This window comes from Malaclemys terrapin, chromosome 1, assembly GCF_027887155.1.
Source record: "Malaclemys terrapin pileata isolate rMalTer1 chromosome 1, rMalTer1.hap1, whole genome shotgun sequence".
Taxonomy (NCBI): domain Eukaryota; kingdom Metazoa; phylum Chordata; order Testudines; family Emydidae; genus Malaclemys; species Malaclemys terrapin.
The window spans coordinates 168,558,407-168,581,612 of record NC_071505.1 but is presented as its reverse complement, the minus strand read 5'-3'; the positions used below and the strand labels follow the sequence as shown (position 1 = coordinate 168,581,612).

The 23,206-nt window shown below is 46.0% G+C and overlaps 1 protein-coding gene across 1 annotated transcript; it reads left to right on the top strand.

Annotated features, from left to right (window-relative positions):
- Positions 1-2,111: 2,111 nt before the first annotated feature.
- On the top strand, positions 2,112-22,129 carry ADPRH (ADP-ribosylarginine hydrolase). The gene is made up of 5 exons (XM_054046654.1): positions 2,112-2,215; positions 7,353-7,452; positions 12,956-13,302; positions 16,281-16,641; positions 18,676-22,129. Exons 3-5 carry the CDS (start codon positions 12,990-12,992, stop codon positions 19,073-19,075), a joined length of 1,074 nt encoding a protein of 357 aa, XP_053902629.1. The 5' UTR covers positions 2,112-2,215; positions 7,353-7,452; positions 12,956-12,989; the 3' UTR covers positions 19,076-22,129.
- The last annotated feature ends 1,077 nt before the right edge of the window (positions 22,130-23,206 follow it).

Below are 23,206 nucleotides of genomic sequence, written 5' to 3'. Positions count from 1 at the left end.
GCCATGGTATCTGCCAACCCATATGGGCACACAACTTCTGCTTTGGGGAGAAATGCTAATCTGTCTCCTGATGAGATGTGTGAAGAGCTGTACCCCAGATAAAGGATGACCATGATTACCACTTAGTCTTGTGCTTTAACCACAAGACCAGGAGTCAGGAGACCTTTATTCCAATCCCAGTTCTGACCCTGTCTCACAGTGTGACTTGGGACAAGCCTAGACAAAGATACAACCATGGCCTCCTCTACACAAAGAAGTGATTGATTATTATCAGTGGTCACTCTAAACTGCACCTGATGCCTGCTGATATTACCAATGCTGTTGAAAGTAATTTAGGTGATAACATAAGCAAGACAAAGTCATTTATAATATTGTTACAGGAAGCATGATTGACACTTACTGATACCGACACCATATTTTCCTTAACAGTGTTTTAAACAGTTTTGCCCTATCTACACTAGTAACTAGATCATTTTCGCCAGAACTTCAGGGATCAGTGGGACCTGTTGCTGAAACCATGATCAGCAATAGTCTCTTCATGCTCTTTGCGCCTCAGTTTCTCATGTGCAAAAGAGAGATAATATATACCCAACCTGCTCAGGTGTGTGGTTGAAGTGAATTACTTTCCAATAGCCACTCACTATTGGTGCTAATATGTTATTATTATTTATTATTCCAGAAGCACATAGGTGAGCCTGTCATGGATTAAGACCCCAGTGTGCTGGGTGCTGTACAAACAGCTGTCCCTGCCCCCAAACAGGCTTATGCTCCTGGCTCATGCTGGTCAGCGAGCTGTTCAGTTGTACAGGAGAAACTGGTAGCAATTTCTTTGATGTTTTCAAAGGCAGAAGAGAAGCATAGAAAGGCTGGGTTGGAAGGGCCTGTGAGAAGTCATCTAGTCCAGCCCCCTGCACTGAGGCAGGACCAACTAAACCTAGACCATCTTTGACAGCTGTTTGTCCAACCAGTTCTTGACAGGAATTCCCCAGCTTCCCTTGGAAGCCTATTCCAGAATTTAACTATCCTCAGAGTTGGAAAATTTTCCTGGTATCTAACCTAAATCTCCCTTGCTGCAGCTGCTTTGAAAGCAATTCAGCTACAGGAAAAGGCTAGCTTGTAGCAGTGTCAGTTAGCACCAGTTATAACTGGACTGATCTGCCTTGACATGAAGACACCCTGGTAGAACCCAGTTTGTCTTTGCAAGATGGAGAACTGCCTATTATTGCACATGTCTGGCTGGGGAATTTCACTGTTCTACAGCTCTAGACCTAGCTATTCTTTGGATAGATTAATCAAAAAGAGGCAGCCCAGGTCTCTTCCCCTAAGATTACATTCAACATACAAATCTCATAATTCCCAGACACTGGGAAGGAAGAGGAATTGCAAAGGGTCGCAGACCCAGCCAAAGCAATGTTTTTTTAAATCAAGCTGGGCACTGAAGGGTGTTTTGTAGCAAAGCTGTTGCTCCCAGATTCATAGACCCACCACTTTTGTCACACCATTTTAATCACTGCTGAAGGCTGCTGTGCACTGTCTTTTAGTTTAGTGGAGGCGGTGGAGCTGCATATCTCAAACCACACCTTCTGTTTGCTGTTCAAGAAAGCCGGGAGCAGAGGGAAGTATTGCCGTTGGGTGCATTCAGTCGGAGTTTCAAAATCTATAAAGTTACGAGCACACCACTATAGGTACTGCCCTGGCAACATTCACCCTTGGTATTACTGCCTGGGCAATCCCTTGTTCCACGTGGCTTATAGTGAAGTCATCTGGGCAACCCTGTTGTGTGTGATGTATATTGAAGTCATCATCAGTGCTCCAGGGAGCCTTCCCCCCCTTATCTCAAATTAATCGATTTCTTAATGTTACTCCAAATGATCACTAAGAAAATATCCTCCCACCCAGCTGGGAAGTTACAAGTAGCACTGTCAGGAAGAGACTCCCCCTGAATGGACTATTGCTCAGCCTACCACATACCAGAAGATGTCTGGTTGCTTTGCTTTATGCGGATATACGACATTTTAAGAGCTGCATTTCCAGCCCACAACCTGCAAGCTTCTCCTTTCCCTCTGGTAGGCTAAAACTGAAACAGTGGTCAGCTGCTGCCTTCAGAAGCGGTTGCTGACAAAGGATTGGCTGCTTCATCTGCAAATGAAACTGACAACCTGCCGGAAGAAGGAACAGTCCCATTCCACAAGAGGACTCGGCTACAGAACTGCAAGTAATTCCCCCCTTTTAACCACGTTCTTTGCAACGTTTCTTACAAGGGACTGTAAGAGGTAGCTGCTGTATGCCCGTCCCAGCAGCGAGGCTCTCTGCTAGCGCCAGAACACCCCTTTCCTCCAGGGAGTTTGTAAACAAGCGATAGAAACTCAGGCTAGCTGAGGGCAGCCATCTCTCCTGAAATGCAGAGGCCAGGGTCCGTTTCTAATGGCTATCAGCGTCCTGACATTTAGGGATGGATGAACCTGGGGCGGAGAATAGCACTCCCTCCTTTCACCCAATGCTGAGCACTTCTTACTTCTTCAAAGCACTTGCAAACATTAACTAACCCCCACAATTCTCATGATCTGCAAGGGCACGTAGCAACCTAGACCTGCCCCAGCTATGCCTCTGCCCGCTCTGCTGGATTCTGGGGTCTTCCTCTCACAAGGAACCGAGTCTCATGGCAAGCGGCCCTTTCTCTCGCTGCCTCAGGGCTGTTGCAATTACATTGATTGTGCTACCCTAGTTTTAAAGGAGACCCAGGGGACCCGCCCCCACCTGTCATGCAATGCCTTTGCAAATCCCACAGCATTGCACATGCCCAGCACTGGCTGATAGTAGCAGGAGTTTCCCCATCCTGCCAGGGTTGCAACCACTGGGCACGCTCCATTTCAGAGACGGATAAAGATTTATTGGGGCCCTGCGTACAAAGAACGTTTATTGGGGCCCAGGGGGTCCAGAATCGGGGGAAATAGGGGGGCATCACCCCCTCCCTTTTAAAAGTGAGAGGGCCATGCCCACCCATTTTTTAACATAGGTGTAGTAGCCTCAGGCAGGCACAAAGTGGCGGCTGCATGGGTGTAGTTTGGGGGAAGTGTGTGTGTGGGGGGGGGTGTTGCCCTCCCAAACTGCAAGCCTCAGGCCAGAGGCGACAGAAGGAGCAATGCCGCATGTGGTTGCTGCCTCGGGCATAAAGCCCAGGTGGCAGCAGGGCGACCCAGCAGAGGCAGCCTGGCAGCAGTGGGACCCAGTGGGGGTAGCTTGGCAGAAGGAGCCGGGCGCAGGCACTGAGCGAGCCTGGGTGGAATGCAGTGGCGGCGGAGGCTGGAGGAGCTCTCTGCCTAGCTCCTTGCTGCCAGTGACCCTCCCGGGGCTCCCTCCCGCTTCCCAGGCCAAGTCAGGGCCTCCTCTCCCCGCAGAGCATGTCTGCAGGCCCTGGGCAGGGGGCAGGAGGCTGGACCAGAGCCCCTGCCCCATGGTCCCATCAGCAGTGGTGTGCCCCAGTGGGTGGGGACATGGGCTGGGGGCTGCTCTTGGACACTCTGGCCCCCTGCTCAGGGCAGGTGCAGGATCTGGGGCACCCCACAGTGGTCTGAGCTCCCTTGGCAGCTCTTACCACTGTCAGCTCCAGCTTCTGGCCTGGCCACGGGGCAGGGCCTCTGGTGGGGGAAGAGGAGGAGCAGGGGGCAGGGCCACAGTTCTGGCGACGGTGGCGTCCCCGCCACTTCTACCCAGGTTCTGGCACTCCTGCGGGGGCTCTCAAATTGGCCGGGGCCCCTGGGCATGTGTTAATCCGCCACTGCTTGTAGATTAGCTACAGCCCAACGTAGCCAAAGATCCCACCGATGATCGTAAAACCAAAGACCCTGTAGAAGAACTTGAAAAGAGCAAAACCAAATGCTCAGTGGATGAGCAGGTAAACAATGGAGCAGGTCAAAGCAGTCTTCCTGCTGGAATAGGTTTGAAGTTCCCATCTGATAAGTCACTTTCAAGATTCAGTTTTATCACCGGAGCAGTTGCATATGCTTGTACAGATTGGTCCTTGCCTGCCCACTGAGTGTGATATGCCAAATTGGGAGTTTCTGTTTTTCCTACAAGCTGCCATTTTTCCATCTTCATTTTACAGCATGATAAAAGCACTGCATGAAGATTTGCATGTCAAGTGGCTTAGCATGCTCATATCTTTCCGATTACACATACTGTCACATCTGTGATTGTTTGGGGATACAGAAGCTCAAAAATCACATGGTTAACAGGTTTCAGTGATTGCAAGAATATGCTAAAGTTAATGGCTGTTCATGGGAGGACCAAAGAACTTCTGCAGTCACATGTGGCAGCTTTACAGTTTTGACCCTTTACAAGTATCAATGCATGTTTCGATAAACTAGCATCTGAAAATATTAGGAAGTTGCAAGAAGAACTAAAAATATTCCATGACGCAGTCAAAACGTTAGCTAGTTTAGGTCTCCCTTTTCACGGCCACTGTGAAGTGTTGGAGAGCATCTGTTGTGGCATTTAGTTAATTATCATGAAGCTACTTGCTTGACTTAATATAACTTTTGCCCTACATATCAATGACACCAAGAGAATCAAATACTTGAGCAAGAAAATTACAGATGAACATATAAGTCTTTTTGCCTCAGAAACCATGAAGCACATAGCTTCTTTGCAGCTAGTAAGTAAGTTTTTTACTGTCTTTGCAGATGCAAACATGTCGATCAAATGGCTTCACTTTTTTAATATTGATCATATCAAAGGAAAAGTAGATATAAAAGAGCATTTGTGGCAATAAGCGAGGCAGATGCTGCATCCTTGTGTGACAAGTTAACTGAAGTTTTATTTGACAAGTATTGGATCAGAAAGTAACTAGATAAATTCATGGAGGATAGATCCAACAATGGCTCTTAGCCAGGATGGGCGGGGTGGTGTCCCTAGCCTCTGTTTGCCAGAAGCTAGGAATGGGCGACAGGGATGAATCACTTGATGATTACCTGTTCTGTTCATTCCCTTTGGGGCACCGGGCACTGGCCACTGTTGGTAGACAGGATACTGGGTTAGATGGACCTTTGGTCTGACCCAGTATGCCCGGTCTTATGTTCTTATGACCGGGATATGTTGGGGCCAGTGTTATGGCTGGATCTCGTGGGGGAGCGCAAGCGAAAAAGAGAGAATATCTTTCAGGCAAGGGAGGCAAAGTGTGTGCACCATATATCCATTGCCTAGCACATCAAATTAACCTAGTTTTGGTTCATACTTCTGAAGATATGGCCAGTCCAGATCTGAAGATTTTCTTCACAGCTTTGCAGGGAATACATAAATATTTCACAGACTAGCCATCAATGTGGAAAAACTAATGATTAAGTCTAAAAATAATCTTTATCGTCAAACTCTTGCTGGAGAGAGTACAGTTTTACAAAGAGAAGAGGAACTTGATGATGCACTTTAGGCCCCTGAAGTAGCTGGCAGGATTGATGCAGCAGCTGAAATTGCACAGGCTTCTGAAGAATGAAGGAGACCTTTCTATCTAACAGCATTCTGCAAGACTAGATGGGCAGCTCAAATGAAAGCCATTGAGGCAACTATAGTAAATTTTTTAGAGTATTATTGAATGCCGAGAAGATGAAACTGTGGCTGAATGCAGGAGTAGTGAGGACGTATATTGAGCAAAAAGCAACATGTCCGATGGATTGACTGTTCTACCAGTACAGGAGTTGGCTGGGGCTCGACCTGCTCTGGGGTGGCGGGGAGGCACACCGACTCACTACCTGCTGGGGCTTGAGTGCTTTGTCTGGCTGCAGGGTCTCGCCCGGCAGCCCTTGCAGTTCTGAAAGATACAGGAAGCCCAACCCCAGCTCAGGGCGGGCACCAACGTTAGGTCAGGGCTCAGACCCTTAGTCAGGGTTGAGCAACAGTAAACAAAGTATTTAGCCCAGGCGCTAAGTCAGGGCGGGGCAACAAACATAGAGGCAGAGCTCAGGTCCTCAGGCAGGGCTGAGCCACAGTAATAGGCCTGAGCCTCAACAGGCCTGGGAGAGGGGGGAGACTGCCACCCACTGGTTGGGTGGCGGGGGGACGCAGGCCCTCCCACTCCACTGCGTCCCAGCCCGGAGCCCTAGCAGCGGCAGAAGACCCACTGCTTCGTCAGTGGGGATCCTGGCTGCAACACACTGACATCGGCTCTGGCAGTGCTGCAGCCAGACTGGGGTCGGCTACCCCTGGGCTACTTCCAGACTCCCCCTCTGGGCCTACCTGGGTGCTGGCGTCGGCCTCAGGGGGATCCTGGACCATGGGTTCATCCAGCCAGGGATCGTTTGGCAAGTCCGGGAGCTCCTCTGGGTAGCGGGCGCAGGGCAGGCCCGACGGCTCCTCGGGGTAGCGGGCACAGGGCAGGCCCGGCGGCTCCTGGCAGTCACTCCGGGCCGTGGAGGTTTCCCAGCCCCGAGCTAGGCTGGAGATGTCTGGTTTCTCTGGCTGCTGGGGCCAAACTGAGTTCTGAGGGCCCGGTTTTATACTTCCGGGTCGCCGCCTGAGCCTCTGAGGGGCGGGCTCAGAACTCCCTAGCTCCGCCCACTCCGGCCTCCGGATGGGCTCTCCCCCTTCCGGGGCGGCGGGGAGCCACACCGACTCACTACATACCTCAGTATGTTATGCTGGCATAGGATCTTCATTATCATGGCTGCAGTCTCTGGAATCTTTCGGTCAAAGAAAATTGACCTGATCCAAGTCCTCCAACGCAGTGAATGAGCTCAGCAATCTCAGATCTGAAAAAAATTATGAGGGAAATTGTAAAAATCTCAGACCAGGTGGGAAGCAATGGGTTATGAAAATACAAAGTATCCAAGCCACAGGAAGAGATGTGTACTCTGCATGTATGATGCATTTGTACACAATTGTGTGTTAGAAGCAAAGGAGAACCATCGAAGGAATATTTTGAGGTCTTGGATATGATTGGTGAACTAAAATCTCAGTGTGAGGGAATTCAAGAGGTAGCTGCTTGATTTCGTTTTATCCATCCCAGGTGACTTCAAAAATATAACTTTAGCAGAGTCAAAGGAGAAAGTTGTTAAACTCGTGGGGAAATACTCATTTTTCTTTAGACTTGGTTTACGAGATTGTAAGATTATTCATCTTGAAAAACAAAGGACACAGAGGTATTCAGTTTGTCCCTTGAAGTCCAGAGCTACTTGAATTTCATAGTGTCAAGTTATCCCGGTGATGTTTTACCAGAAATGAAAATATTGTGTTGACTCTCACCCTACTAATTGGAGTGCCTAGCGCTGAATGTGAAATGAGCACATTAAGATGTGTCAAAAATTATGTGTGTTCAACACTGTCACAGACACGGTTGAGTGATCTTGCGCTTCTTCCAACAGAGAAAGACAAGACAGCATCGTCAAACAATTGGCCCAGGAAAAGTATTGCCATTGGTGCGAGGTTCCAGTAATCGAAAATACGCAGGCCAACACAGTTTGGGTGAGATTCCATTTATGTTTGGGCCTGTGATTTTTTATTTATTTATTTTAAACTTTTATATTCAAAAAAGCCTAAGGCGATGTGACTGTGCTGCATGTTTGCTGACCATGTTCTGACCTTTAAATCTGTCCCTAAGTTTGGCCTATCCTAGTTCTCTGGTTTTGGATGGATTGTGGGTTTTATGTTGTGTTAAAGCACCTAAGGCTTGAGATGGGATTTTTTTTTAATAAATCTAAAACCAAGTTTCTAAAAATCCCTTGACTCACTTAGAATGACTAACTCACACAAGCTGATCTGAAGGTGACTTCCTGTGTGATTTCTGCCAAGTCGCCTAACTTTGCTGTCCTTGGTCATAGAAAGAACAGGAGTACTTGTGGCACCTTAGAGACTAACAAATTTATTAGAGCATAAGCTTTCGTGGGCTACTGCCCACTTCTTCGGATGCATATAGAGTGGAACATATATTGAGGAAATATATATACACACATACAGAGAGCATGAACAGGTGGGAGTTGTCGTGACAACTCCCACCAGTTCATGCTCTATGTATGTGTGTACATATATCTCCTTAAGACAACTCCCACCTGTTCATGCTCTCTGTATGTGTGTATATATATTTCCTCAATAGCCCACGAAAGCTTATGCTCTAATAAATTTGTTAGTCTCTAAGGTGCCACAAGTACTCCTTTTTGCGGATACAGACTAACACGGCTGCTACTCTGAAACTTGGTCATAGAGTGTCTTAGGTACATTTTCCCCTAAATTGGTATTAAATTATACCAAGGGTTGGAGCACTAGTTCAGACAGACCACTAGCATTTTAAGCAAAGAATTGTCTGACCATGCTCAGGGTAGATCTAGGCAACAGGCTGGTTAAAACCCCTGGGCCCTGTCTACCTGTTGCTCTAGCCAATGCTCGACCTGCATTGGGAGGCTTGTCTAAAATTCCTGACACAGATGCAACCTCTATACCTCCATCTGTAAGTTTTCCTACTTGTCCTCTTATTGCGTTTAAGCATCTTCAGTGATTTTGCACAGGTGCAACTGATTGGAACTAAGTATGCAAAGGCCTGATGTACACAAAGGAATAGGAGCCAGCTCACACTCTCAACTGGGCTGGTTCTGCAGGGATCTCAGAAGTGAAATGTAGCAAAAAGAAAGGGGTTGTCACTAAACTAACAGATCCAACTCTGAATAAACACACAGGGTAGATCGAAGCAATAAGGATGATTTCTATAAAATTCAACGGCAAAAAACCTACATTCAGGCAGAGTTAGGATTGCTTGGTGGCGTGTCATCCCCTTGCAGAACGCTAAGCGGAGCAAAAGTCAAACGTCTAAAAACCAAGAAATGTAGAATTAAGGTTGTCCATGCAACCTTAACTGTGCCCTCTTTCTGCAATGCTCTAATATGCCCTGTTATTACACATACCTTTACTCTGCCAACCCCACAGTTGCTGAAAGGTTTAAACCTTTCATCTGCTTTTGCAGCCCACGCACTCTCACCCACACGAATCCATCTAATGCTATTAAAGGACAAAAAGGGAAGAAGTTGGATGAGCAGTAGCTCCATTAGATCCTAGCACTCACAGAGGGGGCAACGAGACGGATTCAGGTACCCCCAAAGCAACCCAGGCCTCCCACACCTCAGCTCATGAGGGGAAAAGGTGGGGCTCAGCCCCTCTCTCCCCCAGGGGCAAGAGCCCTTCAGATTTGGGCACACACATGGGAGGGAAGAATGTGAGGCCGACAGGTGCCCATCTGTATTCTCCCCCAGTCCTATGCCACTCATCCCAACAATCCCGGATCCCGCCCCTCCAATTCCCCTAAACTCCACGTCTCACTCAGTTGCACCCCCAACCTCTCTCCCCTCCTCTATGACGCATCTCCAGCTATCCTTCTCCCCTTGCTGCAGCCCAAAACCCCTCTCCCCCTCAGCTGCCCCTTAATGCCCCTCCCTCCCAGGAAGCATTCATATGTTTAATTCATGGAGTGTATGTACCCCATGCTGGCCCAACAACCAAGGGGTTAATACAGGCACTGCTGACCACTGCTGATTGGCAGCCTCACAGCAGCTGGGAGGATAAAAGGGCTGGGAAGCAGAGGGGTGGGGTGGCTAAAAGAAGAGTGAGCAGACTGGTGAAAGGAATTCCTGTCAGCAAACTGCTAGAGAGCTACCAAGCAACAATACCCCAGGAAGGGTGGAACAGACCAACAAGCTGAAGAGCCTGCAGAGGCCTGGGGGAAGGTTGATGGTGCCTGTTAGGGGACTTATTTTTTTACCCTTTTACTTCCCTGGTCCTTCTCGCATGAACAGAGAGCAACAATACCCGAAGTCCGAAGATGCAAACAGTTCAATGTTTATTGGGGTGAACTTTCAGCAAGCATGATTCCAGTTTCCTTCCTCAGTGTCCCCCTTCCCAGCTCTGACACCACAGAGCCTTGCCTGTGTCCCTGTTCCCATTTCACCCACTCTTAGCGAAACAAGATTCCAATAACCCCACCCCCATTCCCTGTTCCCATTCCCCTCCTTACTTCCTGATTGACTGCAGACTATATAGTAAAACTTAGTTTTGCTTAGCTATACCTTAACCAATCATTTTACTGAAATTTAACTAACCAATCCTAACACATTGAAACATAATTATTTAACCAATTATATCCCACCACCTTAATTGGTTTACACCCAACAAAATTAATTATACAGCAGACAGAAACAATCACAGAACCAGACAGAGATTATACAGACAAACAATACGGAAGTGGAGACTACAGTTATAAAACAATACAGAAATAAGGATTTCACATCCCAGTTATTGATAAGTGAGTTCTTGCCAGACAGGATGCTAAGTTTCCTTTTAATCTTCTAGGCTCTTCCCTTTCTCTGGAGGTGATAGAATATCAGGACAGGATTGTATTCCTAACAGCCCCATAGCAACTTATTTCAATGTGACTAGTTTGAAATGTAAGAATGTAACTGTTCGCTTCCCAGCTTATGGCTGGCCTGCCTGCTTAGCCAAAGGCTTAGCCTAAAAACAGGGCCTCAGATTGTCACAGTAAAAAAAGGCCCTTACATCGGCAAACAGTAATTTTAATTCTTTCTTGTATACCCCTGTAACTAGCTAAGTGATAAGACTACACCTACATTCTTAAAGTATAGGCCTTTGCAAACAGTCCTGAATATTTATATCCTAACAGTGCCCTGAGCTCCTTCCTGAGTCAATGAACACTGATCCTGCTTGTCTAGCCTGAGGGCCCTGAGCTGGAACCCAGTGCAGTGGTGAGCTGGGTTCCCTACCAACTCCCTGATGGCCTTGAGAACAGGGGTTTTTCAGATTCCTGGGCACCAGGAATAGACAGAGTCCTGCTAAGCTGAGTGATCGGTGCCACGTCTCACTTGGCCAGGAGGGGGCACTGTTGCACTGCCACACCAACTCCACCTCCTCTTCCCCCCAAAAAATCTGCTACCCACGACTCTCAAATTGTAGCCACTCCGTCCAAACCTTTTGTTTTAGGTGGGGGTTCATGATTAACTTACTCTTAGTTATGTTAATTGAAGGGTGAATTCACAGCTCTTAGTCTCAGTGAGATCTGTGATTCATCTTCATAGAATATCAGGGTTGGAAGGGACCTCAGGATGTCATCTAGTCCAACCCCCAGCTCAAAGCAGGACCAATCCCCAGACAGATTTTTGCTCCAGATCCCCCACAAGCCTTTAGCAGGCCAATGCTCAAACCACTGAACTATCATTAGTACCTCTCAGTTGAACAGTACAAGGCAGAAGGAAATTGGTTTTAGAGGGGGAGGGTTGTAACTCGGCAAACCCTTGGTCAAAAGACCCCAAGTATGGATCACTAACACTAGCCCGTGCCCCACATTTCAAAGCAATCTGAGTAACCGTTTGGATTGTAGAGCACTTACAAGCATCAGCCTTTAAAGCCTATAAACCGGAAGGAAAGGAAACCCTCTGGCCATTTTTCTGTATTGGCGGGTGTGCACTGTAAACAATGTCCATTTTCTCAAATCCTATCCTCAGTTTGTATCCCCCAAAGATTTAGTGGGTGTCACCGCTATCTCGGGTAAAACTAGACAGATTGAGACCATTTTGAACCGCCTCACATCAACAGTTTTATCTCTAGCTCTGTGCAAAAAAACCCCCATCATCAACAACAACACAAAAACCAACCGCAGATAGAAACTTTTTGAGAAATGGGTATTTTTTCAGGTCCTAAGTCTTCAGAGCCCCTACCCTGCACTCTCTTGAGGCACACTAAATTTCAAAGGACCCCTACTAAGCATGTCAATTTTAGAAGACTTAGAAACGTTGATCTTTAAATGGAAGTTGTAATATAATCTTAACTCTGGGGCGCTGCTGGACCACTATAATTACTCTTCAGAGTGCAACTGGACTTCGTTTTTGTTTTAAATCACTTTCTTAATCTATAGCAATTGATTAATAAGTTAACCTTTCACTTTTGATATGGTTTTCTTTGTGCATTTTTCTCAATGAAAATAGACCAAACCATTTCATGTTCAGGCTCTTAAGCATTTATCAAAGTGCTACTATAACAAGGTGGCAAATCCTTCAGGGGGATATATGTTGGCTGGTTTTTGAATAAAGAAATGTTGGGGTGGCTTTATTTAAGTACAGATTTAATACAAAACCAACTAACCAACCAAGCCGAGGGTGTTATATGGAACACACTTAAAAAAAAAATCTAAATTTTAATACTTACAAATAACTTTATTCTCAATTGCATCTGTAATTTACCTGGCCAGGATGGCAGCAGCTGAATGTAGTTGGGAAGAAGAATGTGTACTTTGTCAGATCCTGAGAGAAACATGGTATAGCCCAGGGGTCGGCAACCTTTCAGAAGTGGTGGGCCGAGTCTTCGTTTATTCACTCTAATTTAAGGTTTCGCGAGCCAGTAATACATTTTAATGTTTTTAAAAGGTCTCTTTCTATAAGTTTATAATATATAACTAAACTATTGTTGTCTGTAAAGTAAATAAGGTTTTTAAAGTGTTTAAGAAGCGTCATTTAAAATTAAATTAAAATGCAGAGTCCCCCCCCCCCCCCGCCCCCCCCCCCCCCCGGACCGGTGGCCAGGACCCGGGCAGTGTGAGTGCCACTGAAAATCAGCTTGCGTGCCGCCTTGGGCACATGTGCCATAGGTTGCTACCCCTGGTTTAGGCCAAGGCCTAAAGCTGATGGAAGGCTGGTGTGGGATCTACTCTTGGTTCAGAATAAGGTTTGAATTTATATTTGTTTCCCAGTAGAACACCCACAGGCCATTCCCTACTCAGAAGCTAAACTAACCATACGGCTTGTGAGGCAAAGTGTGCAAATACTGCATTTCAGAGCTATTTGTGCAAGTTAAATTGCCCAATAGGTGCAGAAAGGCTGAACGCTCCAGCTCTTAAGACTTTATGAGAGTGGCTCTTGCTTAACCAGATACACAATGAGGCCCCCTACCAAGCTAATGATACTTGTTTTCTTTTCAGAGTCCATGAGAAGTGGAGCCACCCTGAGCACAGCATGAGTTCAGGTCTGATTGAGAACTACGTGGCAGCCATGGTGCTGAGCGCAGTTGGTGATACCCTGGGCTATTACAATAGAAAATGGGAGTTCCTGCAGAATGGCCAGGAGATTCACAGGCAGCTTGCACAAATGGGCGGGTTGGGAAACATCTGTATAGCAGGCTGGAAAGTCAGCGATGACACAGTGATGCACTTGGCTACAGCTGAAGCTCTGGTAGCTGCTGGGAAACAACCACGTTTTCCAGAGCTCTATTCCCTTCTAGCAAAGCACTACAAGGACTGTATGGATGACATGGATGGCAGAGCTCCAGGTAATCCTTCTGAAATTGTATCTGTACCATACAAAACAATGTTTCCTTCCTTTGTCTAATTTTCTGTCTCTCATTCCCTCTTTAGTTAAGGTTGCCAGAGAGTGCCCCTGTTTTTAGATGCTTATAACTTTACCAAACTAAGTGTTCAGGCTGAAATTTTACATGCGAGTTGTCTGCATCGGACTGATTTTTCTGGAAAGTTCCAAATAAAACGGTTCTGCCATTTCCAAGAACAAGATTGGGAAAAAGACATTGTTTTGCTAATATTCCTACAACAGTTTCTTTGAGAAGTTCTAGCACCTGCATGTTTGGATCTGGGACTTGAAATTTGGCAGGGACCTTTATGTCAGGGATGTGCCTTTGCAATTCCTGTGAAAAATAAGCCCACACATGGCCCAGTTATAAGCCTTTGGGGGGAAAAAAATCTCACTTTTACATATGCTCAGTAAAGACACTGGAGAGTTTGGCAGCTAAATTCCCTGAAGATTCTATCTGCATCGAGCATGCTCCAGCCCAGTGTGGAAGGGGCTAAACAGGATGCGACTGTCCCTGCTGGGGGGCCACTATAGGGCCTGGCACCAGACCTGAGAGCAGGAAGCCTTTTTGTCCTGTGCTCTCAATGCCTCCCCACCTCTGCCCTGCTGGCACCCTGGCAGTGTGGAGGAGAAGCAGCCTGATCCAAATGCAGAGTGGACAAGAGCTGGATTGGGGCGGGACAATGGAGGAAGTAGATTGGCACAAACTGCTCAGGGCTGGGGAAAAAACTGGCTAGCTAAATTGACTGGATATGTAAGTAATACAATCAAAATAAAATATTTCAACATTATCAGTGAAATTTTTAGAATTTCTGTTCAGGGCCGCCCAGAGGATTCAGGGGGCCTGGGGCAAAGCGGGGGGCGCTTGTGCTCACCGGGCGGTGCTCTGAGTCTGCAGCGGCAGCTCCTTTACTCGCTCCGCGTCTTCGGCAGCACTGAAGGACCTGCCGTCGAAATGCCGCCGAAGACCCGGAGCGACTGAAGGGCCCCCCGCCGCCGAAGTACCACTGAAGACCCGGACCGCCGCCGGGTGAGTAAAAATTAAAAAGGCGCCTCTAGCCAGGAAAGGGATTCTCGGCCAGGATTCGCGGGGCCCCTGTGGGGCCCAGGGCCTGGGACAAATTGCCCCACTTGCCCCCCCCCCCAAGTGGCCCTGTTTCTGTTCCATGGGAAATTTTAGCTTTTCATTCTGATACAGAACTAATAGAGGTTTTTGTTTGTTTGTTTGTTTTGGGAATGTCCTGCGGAATTCTGATGTCCAGGCAGCTGTAGTGACCATGTAATTAAAGATAGTATGATATTGTATATGACAAGGGGGCCAAATTAAGGTTTCATGGGCAACCTTAATTCTGGCATTTCCTAACTTTTCAGTACTTGGCTTTGCATCCTTAACATTCTTTTAACATACAGTAGAAACTCAGAGTTACGAACTCACCAGTCAATCACACACCTGATTTGGAACCGGAAGCACACAATCAGGCAGCAGCAGGAAAAAAAAATCGAATACAGTACAGTACTGTGTTAAATGTAAACTACTAAAGAATTAGGGAACGCAACATTTATCTCCTGCACAGCAAAGTTTCAAAGCTGTATTAAGTCAATGTTCAGTTGTAAACTTTTGAAAGAACAACCATAAGGTTTTGTTCAGAATTACGAACAACCTCCATTCCCATAGTGTTTGTAACTCAGAGGTTCTACTGTAGTTTTTGGTCTGCAGTATACATCTTGTGCATACACATATACACAAAAATAAATATGCACGGTTAAGGCTACAAAATTTACACAGATGTGATATGAAATTAAGTACAAGAAAAGAGTTAAGCCACATCAAATATTTTTTAAAACCACAATGATCTTTACCAGTAACACCTTAGTTTATTAAAATCTCAATCCCTTTTACTAGTTCTGCTGTGACAGCAGGACAATAAGGTACAGCAATCACAGTTTAGCCTGTTTTACTTTCTAATTTTCCCACACTAGTACGATGCTGCAAAGTTTGGGTTGCAAACATTCATGGGGAATATCTGGATGTTTGTGGAATGAGTAAACGGAGACACAAAATTTACCACTGATGATTTATACAATTCATGGAAACTTTGCAGTTGTTAGGCTATAAATATGCTTTGGACCTAAACTGATGAACACTCATGACTCCAGGTAAGCCAAAGGAAACTGCAGGTGCTTAGCAGCTTTGAAAATTAGGCCATCTCTGCTCAGGTAACAAAGTAGGGACTGACGTACCTTACTTTAGGCACATTGACAATTTTTGCCACTGTCCTAGGTGGTTAAGAGAGAGTCTCTCGGTAGTTACAGCTGTAGCTAGCTTTCTGTTACAAGACTGATTTTCTACCCTTAACTTACATGTTCAAAACTTTCATCAAGCTACACCTCTACCTTGATACAACGCTGTCCTCGGGAGCCAAAAAATCTTACTGCGTTACAGGTGAAACCACATTATATCGAACTTTGATCCGCTGGAGTGCGCAGCCCCGGCCCCCCTGGAGCACTGCTTTACCGCGTTATAGCTGAATTAGTTTTATATTGGGTCGCGTTATATCGGGGTAGAGGTGTATTTGAAATATTTTGCCAGAGAAGAAGTTTTTAGGAGTTCTCTGACAAAATCTGTTGAGAGACAGAGTCTGGGGGTGGTGGGGAAATCAAAAAGATTGTTTAACTTTTTAAAATTAGTTATTTGCTTTCACACACTAAGTTTGGCCTGGAAATGCCAAACTTGTTTTATTTTGTTGGCCTTGACAAGGACTGAGACTTTGATGCTGTCTTATATATTTTAATTAGGTTTTGATATGAAATTAGGAAAGGTATACAGGAAAGCTCCTTCCCTCCCCTGCCTATCCTCTGGCCTTCACCATTCCTCATTCTAAATGAACATTCTGGCCTATTGATCAAGGCTTCTCTTTATTAGTCTGTTTCCTTCCTTCACAGGTACTACCTGCGTTCAAAACGCACTGGGCCTGCAGCCAGACCAACCAGATGGCTGGAGGATTCCATTTAACAAGCATGAGGGAGGATGCGGGGCTGCCATGCGGTCCATGTGCATTGGGCTGAGGTTTTGTCATCCTGAGCAGTTGGACAGCCTGATTCAAGTCAGCATCGAGAGCGGTCGAATGACCCATCATCATCCAACTGGCTATCTGGGATCCCTGGCTTCTGCTCTCTTTACCGCCTATGCTGTGAATCGCAAGCCCCCTCACGAATGGGGGAAGGGACTGATGGAAGTGCTGCCGCAGGCTAAAGACTACATCCAGAAGTCTGGCTACTTTGTGAAGGAGAACCTGAAGCACTGGTGAGCCAGGCTGGGTTCTGCTGGTGAGATGACTGGAATTTGTAGGCCCCCAAATGGTTGGTTACCAATCTCTCCAGATTATCATATGCCAGGCATTCAGCAACCTCAGCCATGGGGTCTCAACACCGTTTTTTGAAAGGAGTCCGTTTCATGGATCCCAACAAGGAGGGTTCACTTCATGGCCCTTTTACACTGCCTTTGTGTCAATGAGAATCAGGCCCTAGGATAGGAAAGGTTTCTACCCCATCCCACAGCTTTCCTCTGCATTGCCCACTCCTGCATGTTCAGGCCTCCCTGCAGTCTTGTTGGAAGGTTATGAAAGTGCTTTACACACCCTCACGAACTAACTTTTCTAAATCCCTCTGTGAGGGAGGGAAGTATTGCTGTCCCTAGTGTTAGTGTGCAGGTGCTGGGGGCCTATGAGATACAGATCAGGCTAGATGATTTGGTGGTTGCTTCTGGCCTTGAACGCTATGAATATATGACTTTACAGATAGAGAAAGAGGGGATTAAGCAACTTGTCCTCCACTACACTTCTGTTCTCTAACGGGGCCAAAGAGAGAACCCAGCTCCCTGCATCTCAGCTACAAGACCATCCTTCCTCCCTAGAGCCTGAATGACTAGAGATTGGGGCTGTGGAGAAACTTAAATAGATCAGAGCCAAGCTCAACTCAGACAAGCACTCAAGGGTTCTGATGTTTCTTTGCTCAAACCAAACCTAGAATCTGCAAATCTTACGAGAGAACATGCTTCTCCATGAGCTATCCACTGGATATCCTGCAGAACAGCGTCTCTGTTCAAACTGTACCGCTGATGTCAGACAGAGCTAGGGAGCGTGAAGGTGATTGAAACAGAGAGGGAGGGAATTATTCATGCTTTTCAGAATCTAACAAGGTTCTTTCTAAAAAGGAGGTGGCTTTGGGAAGTGGAAGGGGATTTTAACTTTATCCAAGCTAGTTCACATAGTCCTAGTTAGCTTAAAAACCAACCCTTGGGGTCAGTTCCTCAACTGGAGCGATGCAGATTTACACCAGTTGATCATGATCTTCAACAACTCAGTGAATACTAAAGTGATTTGTGAATATTTGTGACTAAGAAACAGCACGTTTGGTTCACTATTCTTTGTGGAGTATTCAGATGGCTGACAACCATTTGTGAAAAACGTGTGAAATTTTCAAGAGTCGCACACAATTTTTAACACCAATGATTATTGGTTATTCAGAAATTTCCTGTAATATTTGTCATCCAACTATGGGGCAGAGATACCAGGACTACTTCTGTGGTCAATCACACACCACCAATAAATTCTCTAGTGGACACTTCAAACAAACCATAGGCTGAAATTTGGTTGTGTAAACTGTTTGGCAAATTCCAAATTGACAGTAATCAGGATTGGCTCATCAGTAATTCAGAAAGGGGAAAATGGGGGGGAGGCGTCGAGCTCTATCTTCCATCACTAATAGGTTATCTCAGCTTGGAAGAAAGCAGTCCCGAGGCAGCAGGCAAATTTATTTTTAGAGTTGGGGCTGAGGTGAGAAGGTCAGATACACGTTTTGAAAGCCCCCCCGAGTTTCAGATGTTACCCCCAGCACATTAGGGCTTGGGGCGGAGGGCAGGCAGCTAAAATATTTTGATCTGGATCCTGGTTCGGACTCTGAATCCATTCACACACATAGTTTGTGGAGATGATCTGAATGCAGGATTTTGGTTCTCTCTACTTATTTTCTGTCACTTTGAATCTCTTGCAATGCAATGGGTTATTTGTCCCAGTCGGTGCTCTAGTGCCCTCTCCTGGAGGGAAGAGTCAAATGCTTAAGTGTTCCTCCCTTTGTGATTCTCACCCTCTCATAGCCTTTGTATTGTGCCGCTAATGTCTCCAATTAGACAGGAAAGGTTTGCTGTTTGGTTTAGCAGGTGGGCTGAGTTCGCTCTCTCATGTTTTTTGCTGACAGCTGTGGTGTCCATCTGTTTAAACAGAAATGCTGCCTACTGCTGTCCTGGGACTTTTGCTTACTTTTCTCTCCTGTTTTGTAGGTCCTACTTTGAAGAACAGTGGAAAAGATACCTGGAGTCCAGGGGAATTTCAGATGGAGTGTCTGTTCCTACCTTCCCCCCCATATATGGCGTGAAGGAGCGAGATGAATTCTATGTCTCCCTGAGCTACTCTGGCTGGGGCGGCAGCAGTGGGCATGATGCCCCAATGATTGCCTACGATGCCATACTTGGCGCTGGAAACTCCTGGACGGAGCTCGCTCACCGGGCTTTTTTCCATGGTGGGGACTCCGATTCTACAGCAGCCATTGCCGCATGCTGGTGGGGGGCCATGTATGGCTTCAAAGGAGTCAACGTATCCCTCTATAGAGAACTGGAATACAGAGAGAGGCTGGAGAAAATAGCTAAGGCCCTGTATGAGGTCAGCCAGCCAGAGGGCTAGTCCAAGCAGAGAGGTGGTTCTAGAGTTCACAAGACAAAACTAAACTTTACAAAGGTCCCTGTATAGCTTGTGGGGTGAGGGGAGGGTTAGATTGATCTTGGACTGTACTTTACGACCCATCTACCTGCAGCTCCTGATCCGCCCAGGCAATGCTTGTGCTTCAGCAGTCTGTCTAGCCAATGCCTAGTACTAGAATAACGGGATTAAGGATGAAAGTGTGAGGGGGAAATCTGGCATAGCAGCTGTGTTCACTCTTTTTTTTTTTGCCACTGCTAGCGGAAATGCAATCTCAGAAGCACCAAAGAGCAATGCATGGGCAGCCAGGTTTGGATTTTGTCAGTAATAATTTGATACTGGGTTGAGTTTGAGTGAAATTTTATATTCCTCCACAGAAGAGAACCAGCACAGCGTGCTAGTGCCAGCCTTCCCTTCTCTCACATCCCAGTGCACTCACCCCAGACACGTAGTGAGCACCTCGACAGCTGAGAGGGGAATACAGTCTCTAGGGTCCCTTCAACCCTTGGTCCTAAGCGACCAATTAGTGTGAAGCACGAGGGTGGATTTTCACATCTTTAGTGTGGGGAAATGCTTTAAGAATGGTCATTTGGCATTTGTTTAAAACCTAATTTCACAGCATCTCTAACCAATTGCAGAATTTCAAGACCTTTTGTTATGATTAAATAAAAATGTCATTAGCTCTTGCCTACTGCTGTTAAGGGGGAAGTTAAATCCACATACAGTCTTACCCTTCACTTAGGGTAATTCTAACATTAGGGACAGAATTTGCACCTTACTTCATCAAACTGGATCTCATTATGAAGAATTAGAAATAGGAAATGCCGCTTGCTACCATCTCCCAATTAAGAGTCAAGACCTTTAGAGCTGTTGAAAGATGTTTTCTCGAAATTTTATGGAACTGCTGATAACACCTTTGAAAGTTTCTTGCTTTTCTGTGCAAACAGCCGAATTCTGTGTGTCTTACTCCCAAGATGGCAGCTTTCAAGCTGATCATCATTTATCCTATTTAAGATCCTTTACAAAAGAATAAAATTACTACAAAATGTAATCTGATAATGCAGAACAATTCTGCTCTATGTGAAACAGTCTAGATTTGCAAATGAATAGAAGATAGCTGCTGCCTCACCATGTCAGAGGTTCGCCATTGTGCCTTTTGATGAATTTGCAGCAGATATCAAGGAAATGCTGGAAGCGCATGAACGAGTTTCCAAATGAGAGGGAAAAGAGACTTGCAGTTCTGTACTTTTGCCTGGGGTGACCTCTGTTTTTTAAGTGCTCTGTCTATAATTAAATAAAAGGAAATATTTGGCAAATGGAAGATAAAGCACATATTTCTCATTTGAAACTGTCTATTGGTGTTCCATTTTGTCCTTCAGTCTCATGAGAGAGAAGGAAGGAGTTGTATGGATTCCTGACCAAACTTAGTGCTCAGGTCACTGAGGGTGTATTTATTCTTCCCTCGAAGTGCTGCAAGGTAATGCTAAGAGCTTTTGTGCTTGCATTGAGGAGACAGGACCCCTGTGCCCAAAAGGACAAAGGTAAAGGCAAGGAGAAGATGGACAGATACTGTTAGGAAAGTGAAGGCCACACAACATTGTTAACTGTGCTGAAGTGACACAGAATATAAACTCAGAGCTGAGGTGGTTTGTTTTTGTAAGGATAGTGTGAATGCTTCCCCCCCACCCCCTCCAGAACGTATTTCTGCACAAGTCCAGGCTCCCATTGCTATAGCAGTCATGGAAGGAGACATCTGCTCATTTATCAAATTCAGACTTGGAAAACTGTTTCCTGCCTCCAAATCTGTAAAACAAGCCTAAACTAGTACCACAAGAGCAAGGTACCTTAGTACGTATTCCCTCCTCTCCAGACTCCTTGTCAAGGGAACTGCCGAGGAAAACTTTAGTGCTGCACTTGGTCCATGGATCCAGAAGCCTTGTAGTTTTGTGTTTGCATTTAGTCATCAAAATAATTTACCCTTAGCCTCCCCATCCCAAAAGAAAGCAAGGGGCTACTATCACTGGGAAAAGAGAAGTCATGAGCCAGGGATGTATGGGGGAGGCCTCTGTCTTCTGAGAGAGGCTTTATCCCAGTTATATGGTGGGCAGGGGTTAAACACATGCATATGTGGAAAGCACTAGACCTCAGTGCCCCCCCCCACACCCGACTCCCCCTGCCAAAGAACCTCAGGAGACCGGAGTAGGACTGGCTGGAAAAAGCTAGTATTTCATGACCATTTTTTAAGAAATAAAAAGTTTTGTTAAAACTTGTGTTTTTTTGTTTTGTTTTATACCAAAAAATGTAAGTTTTGTTACATTCTAACCTCCGAACGAAAACCCCACCTTGTTTCAGTGTAAAAACAAAGTGAAAGAAAATGGGTGTTTCTGCCAACAAAATGAAATTTAAAAAGCAACTTAGCTGAAAACCAAAACATCTCAACCAACATGAATGTATTTATTTATTTGTTTTGTGTGTGGCAGAAGTCATTTTGGTCACAGACATTTCTGACAACCCCCCCCCCCTTTTTTTTAAATTAAAAAAACTGCTCTAGTCTTGAGAGTTTTAGGGGGAAGCAGCTGCATCAGGACCTCAATGTAGATCTCGTTGGGCACATCCACGGGGTTCCAGGAGTAAGCAGGTCTCCAGGCCACGTTGTGCAGTCTGGGTACTGCCCAGGCAGCATAGAACTCCCACATGGTTCTCTGCTACACAGTCAGCATTGCTGTTTATCCCACAGACCACACCCCCGGCACTTCAGTTGCCACCTATTTTGAGCTGCAGTGGGAGACCCAACCCATGGGGATCTATCCCCATGGCCCTGCGCATACACCCGCCCACCTGTGCATGGCCATCCTGCAGATACTCAGTCCCTGTTTTAGAACATTCCATGCACTCCCCTCTCCTGCTTGGGTCCATTTAGGGAAATGTGGTGGGCGGAGGAAAAGGAATTTGTATTTGTGCAAACTCCTGAAAATGTGATCCTTAAATGGGTGCTTCAGTTTCACCAGCCACAGAATGGAGGTGCTGACAAGGCAGTTTTACAAAAGGTTGGCCAGATTCTTGCACTGTCAATAAAAATGGTTTAGTACTGAGGTGCCACCCATGTTCTTTCCGGATTGCACACAGGAACACGATGCCAAAGAAATGGCCGGCTCCTTCCTGTTTTGAACTTTGATGGGATCTGTAGGAGTGTGTTCTGTATTAGCCAGCTCTCTGAACAAGCCAGGGCAAGTTATTCTGCCACATCACAGTGGCTGTGCGCCCTGGGACCCAGCATGAGAGCATAGCTGTCAGCAGAAAACCTAAAGCCAGAATTCACCTAGAAATGAGCAGCTCTAGAAAGTTCTCAGAAGTCAACATTAGCCTTTCCTCTGACCCCATTATAGCTGCCACCCTCCTGGTTGCTTATTACATACTTTCCTCACCAAAACTGCCAAGCGCATGGTTAGAATCCAAAGGCCTGATTACATCTCGATTTGACACAGCTCAGATGCCATTCGGAAGCTCCCTCTTGGCCGACAGTACATGAGTAGGTGTGCATGCATGAGAAAATAAAGCACATTGAAAACCCATATCACACAAAACCAGCAACAAACATTCATCACCATTTCAACACAGTTTACTACAGCTCTCAGGTGTGTTGTATAAAACATGTTTAGTGCAACATAGTACAAAGCTCCTTTAAAAAAAAAATCCCAGTTTTCCACATCATGCATGGACAGGTTTTTCTCTTTGCTTCTTGGCTCATTACAGAAAGTTAAAGCAGAGAAAAAGTTGTTTGAAAAACTTCATGATAAAAGTTGTTGCAGGAAGAGTCTAGTTTATACAAAAAAAAAAAAAAAGTGAGGCTGGGCAATATGTTGCCAGCACAACTGATAAGTCATATTCCAGGTAAACTCGTGTAACCACAAACGCTGCTTAGAGGGAAATCCCATCTCATGGCCCTCAGGAATGCATCTGCTTAAGAGAGACAAGCTGTGGAAGGGAATGTTTCTGGCCACCGGAGGGCACTGCGGAACAGCTTTCCATGGAAAGAGGGAAGCAACGCTAGTCAGAAAGGATGGAGAGAGATGTAGAGGCTACTGGGTCAATACAGCAGAGTTCCAGTGCACAGCT

Excerpts from the sequence above, each read along its gene's own strand:
- ADPRH (XM_054046654.1), top strand. The coding sequence starts at position 12,990 with ATGAGTTCAGGTCTGATTGAGAACTACGTGGCAGCCATGGTGCTGAGC. Across the intron at positions 13,303-16,280 it reads CATGGATGGCAGAGCTCCAG|GTACTACCTGCGTTCAAAAC; the intron begins GTAATCCTTCTG and ends CTTCCTTCACAG. Across the intron at positions 16,642-18,675 it reads AAGGAGAACCTGAAGCACTG|GTCCTACTTTGAAGAACAGT; the intron begins GTGAGCCAGGCT and ends CCTGTTTTGTAG.